At 42.5% G+C, this 14,336-nt stretch overlaps 1 protein-coding gene across 2 annotated transcripts; it reads right to left on the bottom strand.

The window, feature by feature from the left end:
* Nucleotides 1–61: 61 nt before the first annotated feature.
* LOC145402803 (uncharacterized) lies at nt 62–13,224 on the bottom strand. Of its 2 annotated transcripts, none has more exons than XM_080274701.1 (2): nt 13,130–13,224; nt 62–209 (listed from the first exon to the last, which is right to left on the bottom strand). In XM_080274701.1, exons 1-2 carry the CDS (start codon nt 13,165–13,167, stop codon nt 62–64), a joined length of 186 nt encoding a protein of 61 aa, XP_080130827.1. In that variant the 5' UTR covers nt 13,168–13,224. The 2 variants fall into 2 exon arrangements, with proteins under 2 accessions (XP_080130827.1, XP_080130828.1); XM_080274702.1 differs by lacking the exon at nt 13,130–13,224 and adding an exon at nt 10,608–10,804.
* Between the last annotated feature and the right edge of the window lie 1,112 nt (nt 13,225–14,336).

The raw sequence follows: 14,336 nt of genomic DNA on the forward strand, positions 1-14,336 counted from the left end.
TGTTGGAAAGAATTTGAAACAATACCCAGCTCTTCAGCACCAAGTTTGGAGTTTGGGCGAACTAGCCAGAAAATGAGCGCTTGGTCTCGTATTCTCCAGTGTTAGCGTTTCTCATGCGCTCCCGCACCTTCATATGCTCACGTCGCTGACTCTCAACAATTTGCTTGGTGAAGACAAACCCACCAATGCCAAGCCCAATTACTGCGGCCCTGGAATGAAAGGTACCAGTAAATAAAGTAATCTTCTACAACAATCTGTGACTAATAGCGTATCTTTTAACAGAGAGGCATCACAGTACAATAATCCCCCTTCATCTGACTTACCAGTACTGTATCAGGTAATTCACTTATTTGTTGTTAAGAACTTTACACCACTTCTCACTAAATGTTAGATTTCCCCTGCTTACACAATGTGTTAGATATAAAACTGACATTTTAGGCAGAGTCTGTTGACTGCAGGGTTAGCACTGTGATCATCAGTTGTCAATCCAACATGGTAAGCAACTGCAGAAAATATCTGCATGGGTTCCTGTTTGTGTTACTGTACACTGTACAATTTCTATTGTGGATATTAAGCTACTTAAGGTGTTTACTATGTTATGATAAGATGTGTGCTTGGTGGAGGGGTTAGGTAAAGTACAACTGATCCTTTGGGCACTGTTTGATGTGTGCAGGAACTGCATGCAACACAAGGGTCAGATGCTAATATACTGGTACCAGTAAAGATTCACATTTACTGTTATGAGTGTTGTGTTACTGGTTATTGTATGTCTTCTGTTGCAAGTATTGTACTGCATAAGATCTTTACTGACTACGTTATGATTGGAAGTGCCATCTGGGAAGGAGTTAGGTAAAGTCACAAGGTTAACCCTTGAGGGTCACTTGATCTAACCCCCAAAGAATCCATGTTATATTGTCATCACAGTATGATTCACCAATATCTAATAGGGCTTAATGTGCAACAACCCTATCAGATAGAAAGGAATTCTGTTGATTCTATAAAAGTGGCCTGTAATATGTGCAGAAGTTATTGTAACAACAGTTGATTCTAATCAGGAACAAAAGCAAGTTTGACAAGACTGATCTGACTAAACTAAGAATATGAAATCCTTTCACTAGTAGTGAAAGCAACAGTGTTTTATTATACAAGAACAATGAATATCCTAGGCAGATAGCACCATCACATTATCATCACTAACAATGATACCTTGCTTCAAAATCTGAGCTTCACCACATGATCACATAATTCACATGAGCCAATCACTGATACACATTGGTAGATGGTGGTAACATCACTCACTAACTTGATGTGGTGCTACTTACTAATTCCTTCAACTTTATCATTTATTTTGTGTCTGCCCTCCTTTCTTCCTATTTCTCCAACCGTTCCTGCCACTTTTTATTACTCTTATTTCCACTTCAGGTGACTTTACCTGACTGACAAGTCTAGTGATTTTCTGTAACCCAGGAGGCCATTCGCAATGCTGGGTAGTAACCATATTACCAAATATGGGGTGATGTGGAGCCTAAATTGGTGCCACTGTTAACTGGGCAGAGACACAAATGTGGCATCCATCAAGGAACCATACCTCCACACTCTTCCCTACGCCTCATTATGACAAGGTGCTATTGCAAAGAAATACAGTTCACTGCATGGGATGGCCCTGCAAGGGTGGTTGCTTGCCTGTGGTTGATGGGTCTGTTCGGCCAGACAGACCAGGGTTACTCAACAACAACTGAGTCCCAATTAAGACACGGCAGTCATAACGTGGGTTCTCACATTTGTGTCTATATTTCTGAAGACTGTTCTCAGCACAAGAATGACTCTTGATTTGCTGGTGAAATATAAGTTCAAACTGTTTGATCGCTGGCAGATGTCTCACACTCAGGAATACAGTATATTGGGTTGTACTTGAAAGAATGTGTGCTGTGCGTGAAAAGACAAAATGTGGGAAGGAAGGCTAGGCTCTGGTTAGGTAGAGGCAAGTTAATGCTTAAAACATCCTGTTGTAAATCACTCATCGATAAGCTTCTTCCTAACCCATTAAAACAACTCAATGTTTACATCTAGTTAATATGGTTTGGGGAAGGTTAGTGCTTTTAATGAGCTCTTTTGTAATTCATTCATTTTTTGCATTTCCACCAATGAAAAAAAAAAAAAAAATGAGTTACACTGAATATCTTTTTTTTTCAGCATTTCTTTAAAGTGATTTATGCAACTTCCTGATTCACTTCCACACCCCAAAACTCCAGTTCTAAACAAATACTGTACTGTACCCTGTTACTGATGAGGGGAGAAGGGATTGATTATGGGTTGCACCTGAGCCAACCTAACCTAATCTAGGACATCAGTGCCTTTTTCTGTTATGTTCATCTGCAAAAATCAGTATGCTACATGGCCATGTGAAAAAACTGGGGAAATCTGTAAACATGATCCTTTTCAATACTCCAAACTTTGCCTGACAACTGTGACATTAGGTTTTCTGGTCTACCACCCCATGTGCAAAAAAACAGGAAATTTTTTTCCTCAAATGTAAGTTTTGCTCATATGAAATGAAAGAGTGCATGGAAAAGTATGGGGAAAACAAATGAGTTCATTATTTACCTTAGTTCAGCTGTGGTGAAGTAAGAGAGACATTCCTGGTCTACCCCCCACATGGAGAAAAAAAAAAAAAAAAAAAAAAAAAAAGTTTTTGCTCATATGAAATGAATGAGTTAATGGATCAGTACAGTACTGTACAGGAAAAAAAAACATGAGTTCATTATTTACCTTAGTTCACTTGTGGTGAAGTAATGAGGGCATACGGGAGAAATATGTAGCGTGCCCGTTCCCTCCCCCCCCAAAAAAAACCTTGTTTATGTGATTTACCTCGCTGCTACAAGTTTTCCATCATATGATGTATGTCGTAGCTATCGGGTTAATAAAAACTGGGCCACACTAAATTCACAGAATACTCCCACCGGTACTGTTTACCACACCAACCCCTACGTCAACACAGTAATCCCTCATTATTATTTAATATAATAGAGTCATCGGTACGTTCGGATGAGGAAATATACCATTCAGACCCTACTTACATGTGCAGTACCCCTTCTAATTTTGGTAGTGTTCTTCAGTCTTTCAGTTGTTTAGACATCATAACACTCATGGGAATACCTGATATAAAGCTAGACACTAAAAAAAAACACATAACAACACAAATCCACAAAAAAATCAATGAAGACGAAGGTTGCAAAAAGAATTTTAATAGCTGCAGTACTATGCAGTACTGCACAGGTATACCCCGGTTTAATGTTGCAATTGGTTAGGCAAAAACGCATTGTTCGGCAGGGTATTGTATATCGGAGTAGATTTAACATGTAAAATAATGGGATGCATTTTTCGGCCTTGGGTTCCTCCCCTCCCCCCCAGCCAAGTCCTAAACCCACCCAAATGAATCCCAAAACAAGTTTAAAGCCAATCTAAATGGCCTTACAGCTGTAAAAGAAGCTAACCTAAGCCTAACACCTATAACTCACTAAAACCAACAAATAAAATATGAAAATCATCAAATGTAAGTCTGGAAAAAATCAAGCTTAATAAACTGTACCCCAAAATGACAATGTTCACCCCATCTATGGCTAAAACACATTAATCTAAGTCTAAAAACAGTTTATAAATCAACCTAAACACACAATTTAAGCCTAAAACATCATCAAAATCGGTAAAAAAATTAAAACCCATTGTTAAACACGGGTTTGGCCATCATTAGGTGGGGATGGTGGTATTTCTACCCCCAACATTAACCCACAGTATCGCATCTAGGGGTATCGTATATTGATGTGTACCTCTTACCACCCAGTGAATGACGGACAGGCGTCATAACCTGGTAGCCTGTACAGCAGCTGGTGTACAGTACTCCCATGTGGTCTAGTGGCTAATGTAATCACTTAACAAATGTTGGAAAACTCCTCTTCCCCCACCCACTGGAGCTGGACAATGGGTGGGGACGTGCGGCGAGGTGATGGTGGCCTGCCCACCTCAAGAGACTCCAAAGATAACCGCAAGCTCATGTCTAAAGGTGACTCAACGGCTGTCAATGTGCTCGGTTTTGGGCTTGAGTGAAGGCTGGGGACGAAGTAGTGGTGGGGAGAATGGGATTGCACACGTGGGGGTGACAGGCTTGAAAAAGGAATCGATCTTGGACTGACGATAGGTGCGATGATTCTGACGCAGGATGACAGCATCCCTGACTGCCCACAGATCCATTGCCAACTTCAGTGGCACCAACTCCCTGTTGCTGTGTGGGTGCTCAGCAAATTCGAGCACCTGCTCTGTGCCAGCACACAGTGCACCAAGATGAGGGAATGATGGAGTGGAGGGGTGCTCCGAGTCAGGGTCCTCATCATCGTTCTCTTCACTGTCCTCGGTCTGTCCCACAGAGACAGCAGTGGCAATCTCCTCATCAGACAACATCTGATAACTAGGATCGCTGCCGTCATCATCCAAACAATCCCTCACACCGTCAATGTCCACATCCTCGCCTACCGTACTGTACACAGACGAAGATGGAAATCGTCCACGTCAAATCCCTCAAAGTCGAGCAAGGCTTCGTATCTCTGAAGGAGACGAGACCAACCGCTTTCGAGGGTTTTGACAGAGACTTCCTTCCAATATTCGCCCAGTTGAACACCGCTGACTTGATGTTGTAGTGCCAAAGATTTTCCAAGATCTGCTACCCACAAGTCGACCCCTGGCTGATCTTCTAGCACCACCATCATCTCATCGAGGAACCTCAAACAGTATTTGTTGCCACTATCACACCTTGGTCCATTGGCTGAATGAGGACAGATGTATTAGGTGGCGGACAAATGCACCTAATACAACCGTTATCAGAAACCAGTTCCTTCTGGGACGGATGCGCAGGGGCACTGTCGAGGATCAGGAATGTCTTCACGTGGTCATAAGGGATACCAAGTTCCTCCATTTGATAATGGATAACCTCCTTGACAAAGTGTCTGTGGAACCAATCTGTGAAGATCTTACAGGTAAACCAGGCTTTCACAGAATGGTACCACACAACAGGCAGGCAATCCATCAACCCACGGAGACAACGTGGCTGTTTTGCGTGTCCAACAATAACGTGCCTCAGGCAGAGCATCCCGTTAGCATTGGCACAGCACAAAGCTGTGACACGCTGTTTGGACAACTTCTGACCTGGCACAGTCTTCTCCCTCTTATCTGCCAGGGTGTTGGTGGACAAGGATCGGTAGAAGATGCCAGTTTCATCAGCACTGTACACTTGACCGAAAGCAAGGCCCTTTTCCTCAATCAAGTGCTGTAATTTCTGGTGGAAGGGCTCTAAACTCTCCTCTGACGCGTCCAAAGCCTCGCCATGTGCCTTACATTGAGTAAGGCCATGTTGAAGTTTGGACCATATGAGCCATCCTTCAGAAGCCTTGAAGTCTTGCACGTTGTGTAGGTACGCCAACTTCTCGGCTGCTGCCTTCAACTCGGTCCCATATACACGCAATCCTCATAAATCACGGCAATTTGGGTCTGGACCACTGCTGTGATTTACAAATTCCGTGATTTATGAATAATAACTCTTATGTGAAAAATTAATTTGGGTCTGGACTTTGGCCAACCTGCCCCCAGAGCACCCTACCTATGCTGATCTAGGCACCATCAAACACAAACATACAAATTTAGGTATATGCAGTGCATGTATTAAATAGAACTAAGAAATGTTAAGGGATCTCACCTTAATCCTATGACAAAATTGCATAAGTAAATGGAGTGGGGTGGTGTTGGGAAGAACTTAGAACCTTGCAGCAATTGTTCTTCCCAAACTCTTTTGCCAGCTTTGAAAACTTCTCTCCCTTCTCAACACGACGAATGAGCTCCAAACGTCGACTGTACAACAACGGCGGCAGCTTCTTGATGCCATACTGCTTAAAGCGCTTCATTGGGGGGTCGGGAGGGGCCATGGCAGGTAAGAGGCGGGGAGAAGTTGCACAAAAAAGGCTGTTAGCTCTCATACTCCACGGCGATGGTCTGTAGTGTGCGGACTGGCAGGACAAGAACAACAACAACGTGGCAGCATTAGTATGCACACTTGCCACCAGGGACGCGTGGTGATTGGTTGTTGGGTCGCAATTTTCAGTTTGAATGCCGCGGTTTACGGTTCTCCTCAGAAAACGCCCACTTGGGTGCCTAGGTCCACGATTTTTGTGACTTAACAGTGATTTAAGGTTGGTGGCAGTCTGACAGCCATTTAGCTGTGACTTACGAATCCGTGATTTATGAACACGCGATTTACGGGGATTGAGTGCATGAGCACGCTGGCACCATGTTGTTGGTGCAGCCAAACCAAAGTTGACTGGTCAGTCACTCAATGTAAAGCTACCTGGAAGTAAAGAAGAGTTATAAAATGTGACAGGAAAGATGGGAGACAGAGGAAGAGAGGACAGCAGATGCAAAGAAAGCATGATAAAGGCAAAGGAAGAAGTATGCATCACTAAAGCAAGTGAGTGGATGATGGTGCCACCACCTAACACCAACAAACTATAACATAATTAATGTTGTGATAGCTTTAAAAAGGTTGCAAAAGTGTGTAATTTTGATGATATCAACTACACGACCTCACAAACTGTTGTAAATGGCCACCCACCACGTCAGACTTTCAGGCTGAATCAGCTTCAAAGGCAATCTGTCACTAATCGTTTGTTCCTACTAACCTAACCTAATATGACAACTTAACCTATTAAAGATAACATAATCTTACCTAGCCTGACTAACTGGAACGATTTGGGGCAAATGCATTTCGGATCTGAACAGACCCACTGGCCTCTGTAGGACATCACCAATGTCACCAAACACTTGGTGCTCCAATAACATGAATGTTATTTTGGTACATATGAACAACAGAGGTGCAGGGATCCAAGCTGTTTTCTTAAAACCAACATAGTTGACCAAAGTAATTTACTACTACAGGTAAATACATCCCAAGTAATTAACATTGAATTTTCGACCAAAAAAAATAAAGAGAACGAGCAAAATATACCTAGTTTGCGATATTAAATAAAGCCACCTGAACAGGCTGTGAGACAGGCTATGACACAAATGAAGAAAACATAGTAAGTGGATGAGAAACTGGGGAGTTGAGGAAGTTGAGAGACTGAAGAAAGAGTTATACACAGAGAGGAAGAGAGAGAAGTGAAAAGATTAGTATGAGAGTGTAAGAAGAGGGTGGATGAGGAATTTGAAAGAAAAGTGGAGGGAATGTGAGAAAATGTTCTGGAAAAAGGTAAAGAGAGTTAGACAGGGTGAGAAAGAAGTAAGTCAGGGAGTGAAAGATAAAAATGGTATATTGCTAGTGGAGAAGGGAGAAATAGTGAGCAGATGGAAAGAACACTTTAAAGAATTGCTAAACATAGAGAATGAAAGCACTGTAATGTGAGTATAAGTGGCTAGGGAATGGATGGGAGGAGGAGGAAGGTTAGAAGACTGAAAGGAATCAGTAGGCTGGAAGTAGCAGATGCAATGATGAAAGTCAAAATGGGGAAAGCCCCAGGAACTGATGGAGCGTGTGATGAAATGCTGCAGCATGGGGGAGAGACAGTAATAGAATGGATATGGAAGATGTGCAGATTGACCTGGGAGGAAGGTAGAGTCCCAGAGGATTGGAAGTAAATAAATAAATCAATCAATCAATTGCCAGACGCCATAATCCCGTAAGGGGTGGCCATTGACTTTGAGTTATTTGTTTTACGGGGAGGGGCACTATCCCTCGACCAACCCACTTGTTGACACGTAGGAAGCACGTATGGTTTGGTTATATGGTTACCACCCAGCGTTGTAAATGGTTTCTTGGCTTACAGGAAACCATTTGGCTTGTCGCTCAATGTAAAGCCACCTGTAAAGGAAAGAAAAGCAATAAGAAGAGACAGGAAAGATGGGAGAAACAGGAAGAGATAATCCTGGCTTTAAATGTTAATCTCTTTACTGAAACATTTTTTTCTTTTTCTCCACCCTCCCCCCCATTTTTGAACCACCAGACGATTTTTCTTAATCAAAAAAAACTGGTAGGCGAGTTAGAGAGCAAGGAAAAAAATATTTTTCATTCATTCATTGCCAGACGCCATGTATCCCAGACAGGGTGGCCAAGGGCTTAGAGTTATTTGTATAATAATAAAATAATTTGATTTTACGCCAGGTATCCCCGAAGGGCTAAGGCGTTGCCCCTGGGTAGAGGACTTTGGACTGGAGCGTGTAGCATTTTATGACTGGATGCCCTTCCTGATGTCTACCAATGACCCTTGGGTGCAGAGGATTGGAAGTCAGGTATAATTATTCCTCTGTACAAAGGAAAATGGGAAAAAGAAGTGTGTGGTATTTGTCTTCTTAGTGTAATAAGAAAAGTACTATATATGGCAGGATACTTACTGAGTTAGGGAAATACCAGAGGAATTAGCTGGAGAAGAACAGGGAGGTTTTAGGAAGGGAAAAGGTTGTGTAGATTAGATATTCATTCTTAGGTCTTTAGTGGAAAAGTTTCTACAGAAGGGAAAGAAGTTGTGTGCAGCCTTCATGGACTGGAGAAAGCATATGACAGGGAGGACAGACAAGGACTGTGGAAATTTATCAAGGATATATAGAGTAAATGGGAAGTTGTTGAATGCCAAGAAGAGTACCGTATATGAGAGTGCTAAGGCTGCAGTGTGTGTGGATAGCGAACTGACTGAATGTTTCTATCTGAATGTTGGACTGAAACAGGGATATGCCACATCCCCATGGTTGTTCAATCTGTATATGGATGGGGTTATAAAAGAGATACAAAGTAGGGCAGTGGATGTTGGAGCGGCCCCAATAAGAGAAGGCAGCGTTTGGAAACTACCTGTACTATTGTTTGCAGATTATACTGTGTTGTTAAGTGAAGACGAAGGGGAACTGCAAGGCATGATGAATGAGTCTGTGTGTGTGTAAGAAACGGAATATAAAGGTGAATGTAGGGAAGAGCAAAGTTATGGTCTTTGAGAGAAGTGAAGACACTGAATGTACAGTGAGGCTGGATGAGAAGGAAGTGGAAAATGTGAGTGCCTTAAGTACTTGGGTAGTGTGATGAGTAAGGATGGAAGTTTACAAGGTGAAGTGTAGTGATGCAAAAAAACAAAAAAAAAAATTGTTTGTTTGTTTGTTTGTTTTTTCAAAAAATGTGTTTTTATAAGTTTTTTGTTTTTTACTGTTTTTTCCCTAATCTCCAGCTATGAATATTTGAATATTCTTATACCACTTTCTATGCCAAAAGTTCATATTTTTTAGGTCAGACATTAGTCAAACATTCTGACAGTCCTGGAAAGAGTAAAAATACAATAAGTATTTCCCCTGTAACCTGTCTGAACTGTGTTGACAAGGTGTTTATGTATTCCAAAATTTGCAAGAAATTAACCAAGTTTCCTACTCCACATTAGAGGAGGTAGTGGGGCCAGGAGTCAGGACTAGAACCTCTGACAAGTCTGACCTTAAGGCTTGATAACTGACTGCCTTAAACCTTATAACCACAGTGAAATTTCTTTACTCCTTTCTTAATTCTTGTTCTCATGACCGTAATTATTTGATAACACTGCTTCAGCCCGAGGCTCAAGCTGTATCAGTTTTTGTACAAAGGACTTCTACAGTAAGTACAACAATTGTAAACAAGATCTTTATCATTCATAATGTAACAAAGATAGGGTAGGGAGCTAGCTACAACAATCTCAGTATTTTACTTTTATTTTGTATACAGTATAATAAGCACCAGATTAATAAGGACTAGAAAAGGTATATAAATTAAAATACTGTACTTGTTTTGGCAGATTAACTTTTGCTGAGTAAAACAAAAACAAAACAGAAAGTATTTTCAATTCTAGAGCTCCTATACTATTGAACATCTTCAGCCTTGCCTCTACAATTCCAAATATTCTGAGCTTGTGCCCTCATCTGCAGCAGATTTCATCCTAATTATCATCTGAGTCTTCATCTGCTTTGTCACTGCCCATGTCACTTATTTCCATGTCATCAGTAGCACTTACAAGGCCTACTTTTGCCTAGTAAAAAAAATATATATATATATATATATAAAAATAAATAAATAAAAACCAAGTTTTTTTTCCTGCTTTTTTTGGGGGGGGCAAAAAAAGTTTTATATTAAAAAAAATGAATGAGTTTTTTTTTTTTTCTTTACATCACTAGTGAAGTGCTTGAAAGGGTACAACAGGGAAGAAAGGTTGCTGGTTCTCTGAAAGTAGTGATAAGGAACAGGGAAGTGTGCAAGGAAGTAAAAAAAAAAAAAAAAGTCACTGCATAACAGTACAGTAAGACCTCACCATAATGGAATAATTGGGGCCCAAGCCATTCCTAAAAATGAGAAATATTCTGATAAAGCAACATCCGGACTTCCCCCTGCTAACCTGGACTTGTTCTGACATATCAGACATTAGTCTGGATCGCACAATCAGTTTTTAAACTGTTTTGACTACCGTACGCTTGCTATACTGTACTGTATTATTCCTTCACTACAATGATCAAATGGTATAATATATATAATAATACTGCACTGTACACTCATAATCATGTCTTTTATTTACCTTACTGTGCTGAACATAGCTGAAGTGGTCAGGCAGTCCGAACTGCTTCTGGCTTTATCGGACTTTTTCCGATATATTGGAATTTAATCTGGTAGCTCCTCGATTCCGATAAAAGTGAATTTCGGTCTATTGAAGTCCGTCATATCGAGGTTTTACTGTATTGTGATACCAACTCTGATGTACAGGTATGGAAGTGAAGTTTGGACCTTGTTGGAAGGACACAAGTCAAGAGTGAGAGCAGTGGAAATGAGTTACGGTATTTGGAGGAAGCATGCAATGTTGGGTCTGGTTAGTACTTGGATGGGTGACCGCCTGGGAACACCAGATGCTGTTGGCAAAACGTTCTCCCTACGTGTCAAGTGGGGTTGGTGGAGGATTAGTGCCCCTCTCTGTAAAACAATTAACTCTAAGCCCTTGGCCACCCCGTTTGGGATACATGGCGTCTGGCAATGAATGAATGGATGAATGTGGCGTTCCATGAAGAGACTGACAAACGAAGAATTGAAGGAGCACTGTGGTGTGGATGTGAATGTGATAGAAAGAGTTAGGAGAAGTACACTAAGGTGGTTTGGCCACGTGGAGAGGATGGAGAGACTAACGAGGAGAGAGTATGCGAGTGAGGTGGAAGAGGGAGAGGGAGAATGAGGCCGAGGATGAGATGGAGGGATGGAGTGGAGAGGTGTATGAGAGAGAGGGGTGTGTGCTGGGAGCAAGGCGGTGAAGTGGAATCCGACAGGGTGACATGGAAGCAATTTGTTTGTGGCCACCCCTTACCGGATTGAGGTATTTGGCAATAGATATATAGTTGATAGGAAGAACAGCGCCCGCAACAGCGTGTTTACCATACTGCCGATCCCGCCAACTGAATGTGCCAGTGCACCAAACATACTCAAATGTACCATAAACAATTACCATAGCCAACATTTTGGCAGACAGCTACCTATCTAGTAAAGTGTGTTACCTAACTGGGGGGCTTTGCTCCACCAGAACCCACCCAATTAGCAGTGGAAGCCTAATGAAGCACTGACACCTAACTGGAGGGCCTGTCACCCAATGATTATAACCTACATAACAGTGTGCAAACTAAAATGGGCATTACGGTACATAAAGCTTGCGCCAAAACAGTAATGTGTATTTATTTTCAGATTATTCCCCTGAGCTAGACCTAGATAGATCATATAGCCCTGCTAGGGTTACAGGATAGTGCTAACACTCCCAGCAAAGGCAGCTACCAGGGCGCGGCGCAGACTTTCAACTTCGCGATCTCTAGTCACAGGCTTTACTGAGACACCCTGCTCCCCACTGTGTGTTGAGTGTTCATTAATCATGCCACAATCATCGCATGATGATGTGATGGCGATGGCAGGTGCACTCATGAAGCAAATTTTTATACATCACAGAGGAAGATACGGTACCTATTAAAATATGATACACGTTAGTAAAATAGTGCTAGGCAATTAAATCACTTCATATTTCGTAAAATACAAGATACACGCAGTAATATGTACAATAATGGAACCTCCTGTTTACAAACATATTAAAAACCAACATTTAAAAAAAGCTCTATACATGCTAATCCGTAAATAATAACAAAAGATCCCATCAACACTATTTCAACAGGAAATTTGGAAATGCTGCATCACTATCCTACATCCATCCATCCATTGCCAGACGCCATGTATCCCAAACGGGGTCGTCAAGGGCTTAGAGTTAATTGTTTTACAGGGAGGGGCACTAATCCTCCACCAACCCCACTTAACACGTAGGGATGCCAACAGCATCTGGTGTTCCCAGGCGGTCACCCATCCAAGTACTAACCAGACCCAACGTTGCTTAAATTAATGTTATTTCTCCAGAATTTGTCAAAAATGAATTATACAATCTTCAGATGCATAAATGTTCTTTCTGCAGTGTCATAAATTAGTTACAGTTATGAAAAATATCCGTCATTAAATTTTCATTACTTGTTCATGGAAGTTCTCCTACAATTTGTCCACAAATTTGTTAAGTAATGCACCACAGTATTCAAAGGTAAAGGCATCTGTTTTCTTGAAAGCGAAATGTTGTGAGTGAAACATTGCCTCTATTTTTCATCCTCTGGAGTCAATATCGTTATCTTTGGAAGGGAGGTCTGGGTGGGCATAGCCCCTGTCAGGAACCCAGATTACTTTCTGGTGTTATTAGTGGTTCCACCTATTTTTTAAAACGAGGAATTTCCACTTGAAATGACGGTAAAAATTGAACTGATTAAAAATACTTTTTTCCATAAAACTTTTCCTGAAAGTATGTTTACATAAACATGTCATCCGTTAATTTGTCTGAATAAAAAGCTCTTATCACTCAGAACTATTAATATATAAACCATACTGTCTGACAGCCGTAATACCATAACATGCTTACATTACCGACGGCTAATTATGCACCTTCACATCATCACAGTATCAACCAAAATTTAAGCTCCAAAGGCACAAGTAGATACGTGAAGCTTTTTACTTTCAACGGAAACTATTACCATGACTCACCACCCAACAATAATCTTCGAAACTTTGGTCCTCAACATCGATAATTCATTCGAAAACAAATCTCTCACATGTGCCTCGCGTCGTCTGCTCACCAGTCTCGTCTCCTTCTTCTCTATTGAGCTTGACTTGGGTTTAGGTGCATGCCAGTGAGGCAGGGGACCCTGGAAATGTGTGGAAATGTTTCTTAAGAGAAAAAACTTTTATCACAGTCATGACTGCGCAGCCAAGGTACAGTTGCTTCCATCTGATAAAGATGGCCAAGCATGGTCAAGCTGAAGGGAAAGCTAAACCACTGACCAAACACACAGAATTTCATATAACTACGACTTAGTCGTGTTGGGTGAAGGATTGGCAAAAGAAAAGCTCAAAATTTGCACACAAGACCCGTTTACAGGATTACGATTGCGCCATCATTTCCATACACCGTCAGGAATGATTGTGCATGCCTCATGGGATTCGCCGACGAGAAACTATCAAACCATGTTACCTACACCACCTACCCACCTGTCTTCACCATCCTCTCTAAAATGCAGTATAGTGCCCCCGGAGGCGCCCAGACAACCCCACAAGGAGCCCACAGAGGAGCAACGACAGAGCGGCGGAAGTCGGAGCGACAACAACATAAGTCCGCCCGGGCCGCGCGCCCCTATGACCCGGAACTCGCCCGCCGCCACCATAGCAGGAATACTAGACTCCCTTCCGGGCGAGCCTTCCCCAACCAGCTTCGGGGTGGAACTCTCTATCCAGCTCCTGCCAGCACCCCTGAGACGGCCTGTAGCCGTTCACCCCTCCCGAAGGAGACGGCCTGTAGCTGCTCCGAGGGTAATAAGGAGATGGCCTGTAGCCGCTCCCGCCTTCGTCAGGAGACGGCCTGCAGCCGCTCTGAAGGTGTTTTCCTTGAGACGGCCTGTAGCCACTCGCCCCTCGACAAGGAGACAGCCTGTAGCCGCTCCCACCTTAGTCAGGAGATGGCCTGTAGCCGCTCCAAAGGTGTCCTGAGACGGCCTGTAGCTGCCCAACCCTCCTGAAGGAGACGGCCTGTAGCCACTCTCGCCTTCATCAGGAGACGGCCTGTAGCTGCTTTGAAGGTGCCTTCCCTGAGACGGCCTGTAGCCACTCACCCCTCCTGAAGGAGACGGCCTGTAGCTGCTCCTGCTTTTGTCAGGAGATGGCCTGTGGCCACTCTGAAGGTGCCTTCCCCGAGACG

This window comes from Coenobita brevimanus, chromosome 59, assembly GCF_032717465.1.
Source record: "Coenobita brevimanus isolate Jiangsu-jjx chromosome 59, ASM3271746v2, whole genome shotgun sequence".
In the NCBI taxonomy this organism is placed as follows: domain Eukaryota; kingdom Metazoa; phylum Arthropoda; class Malacostraca; order Decapoda; family Coenobitidae; genus Coenobita; species Coenobita brevimanus.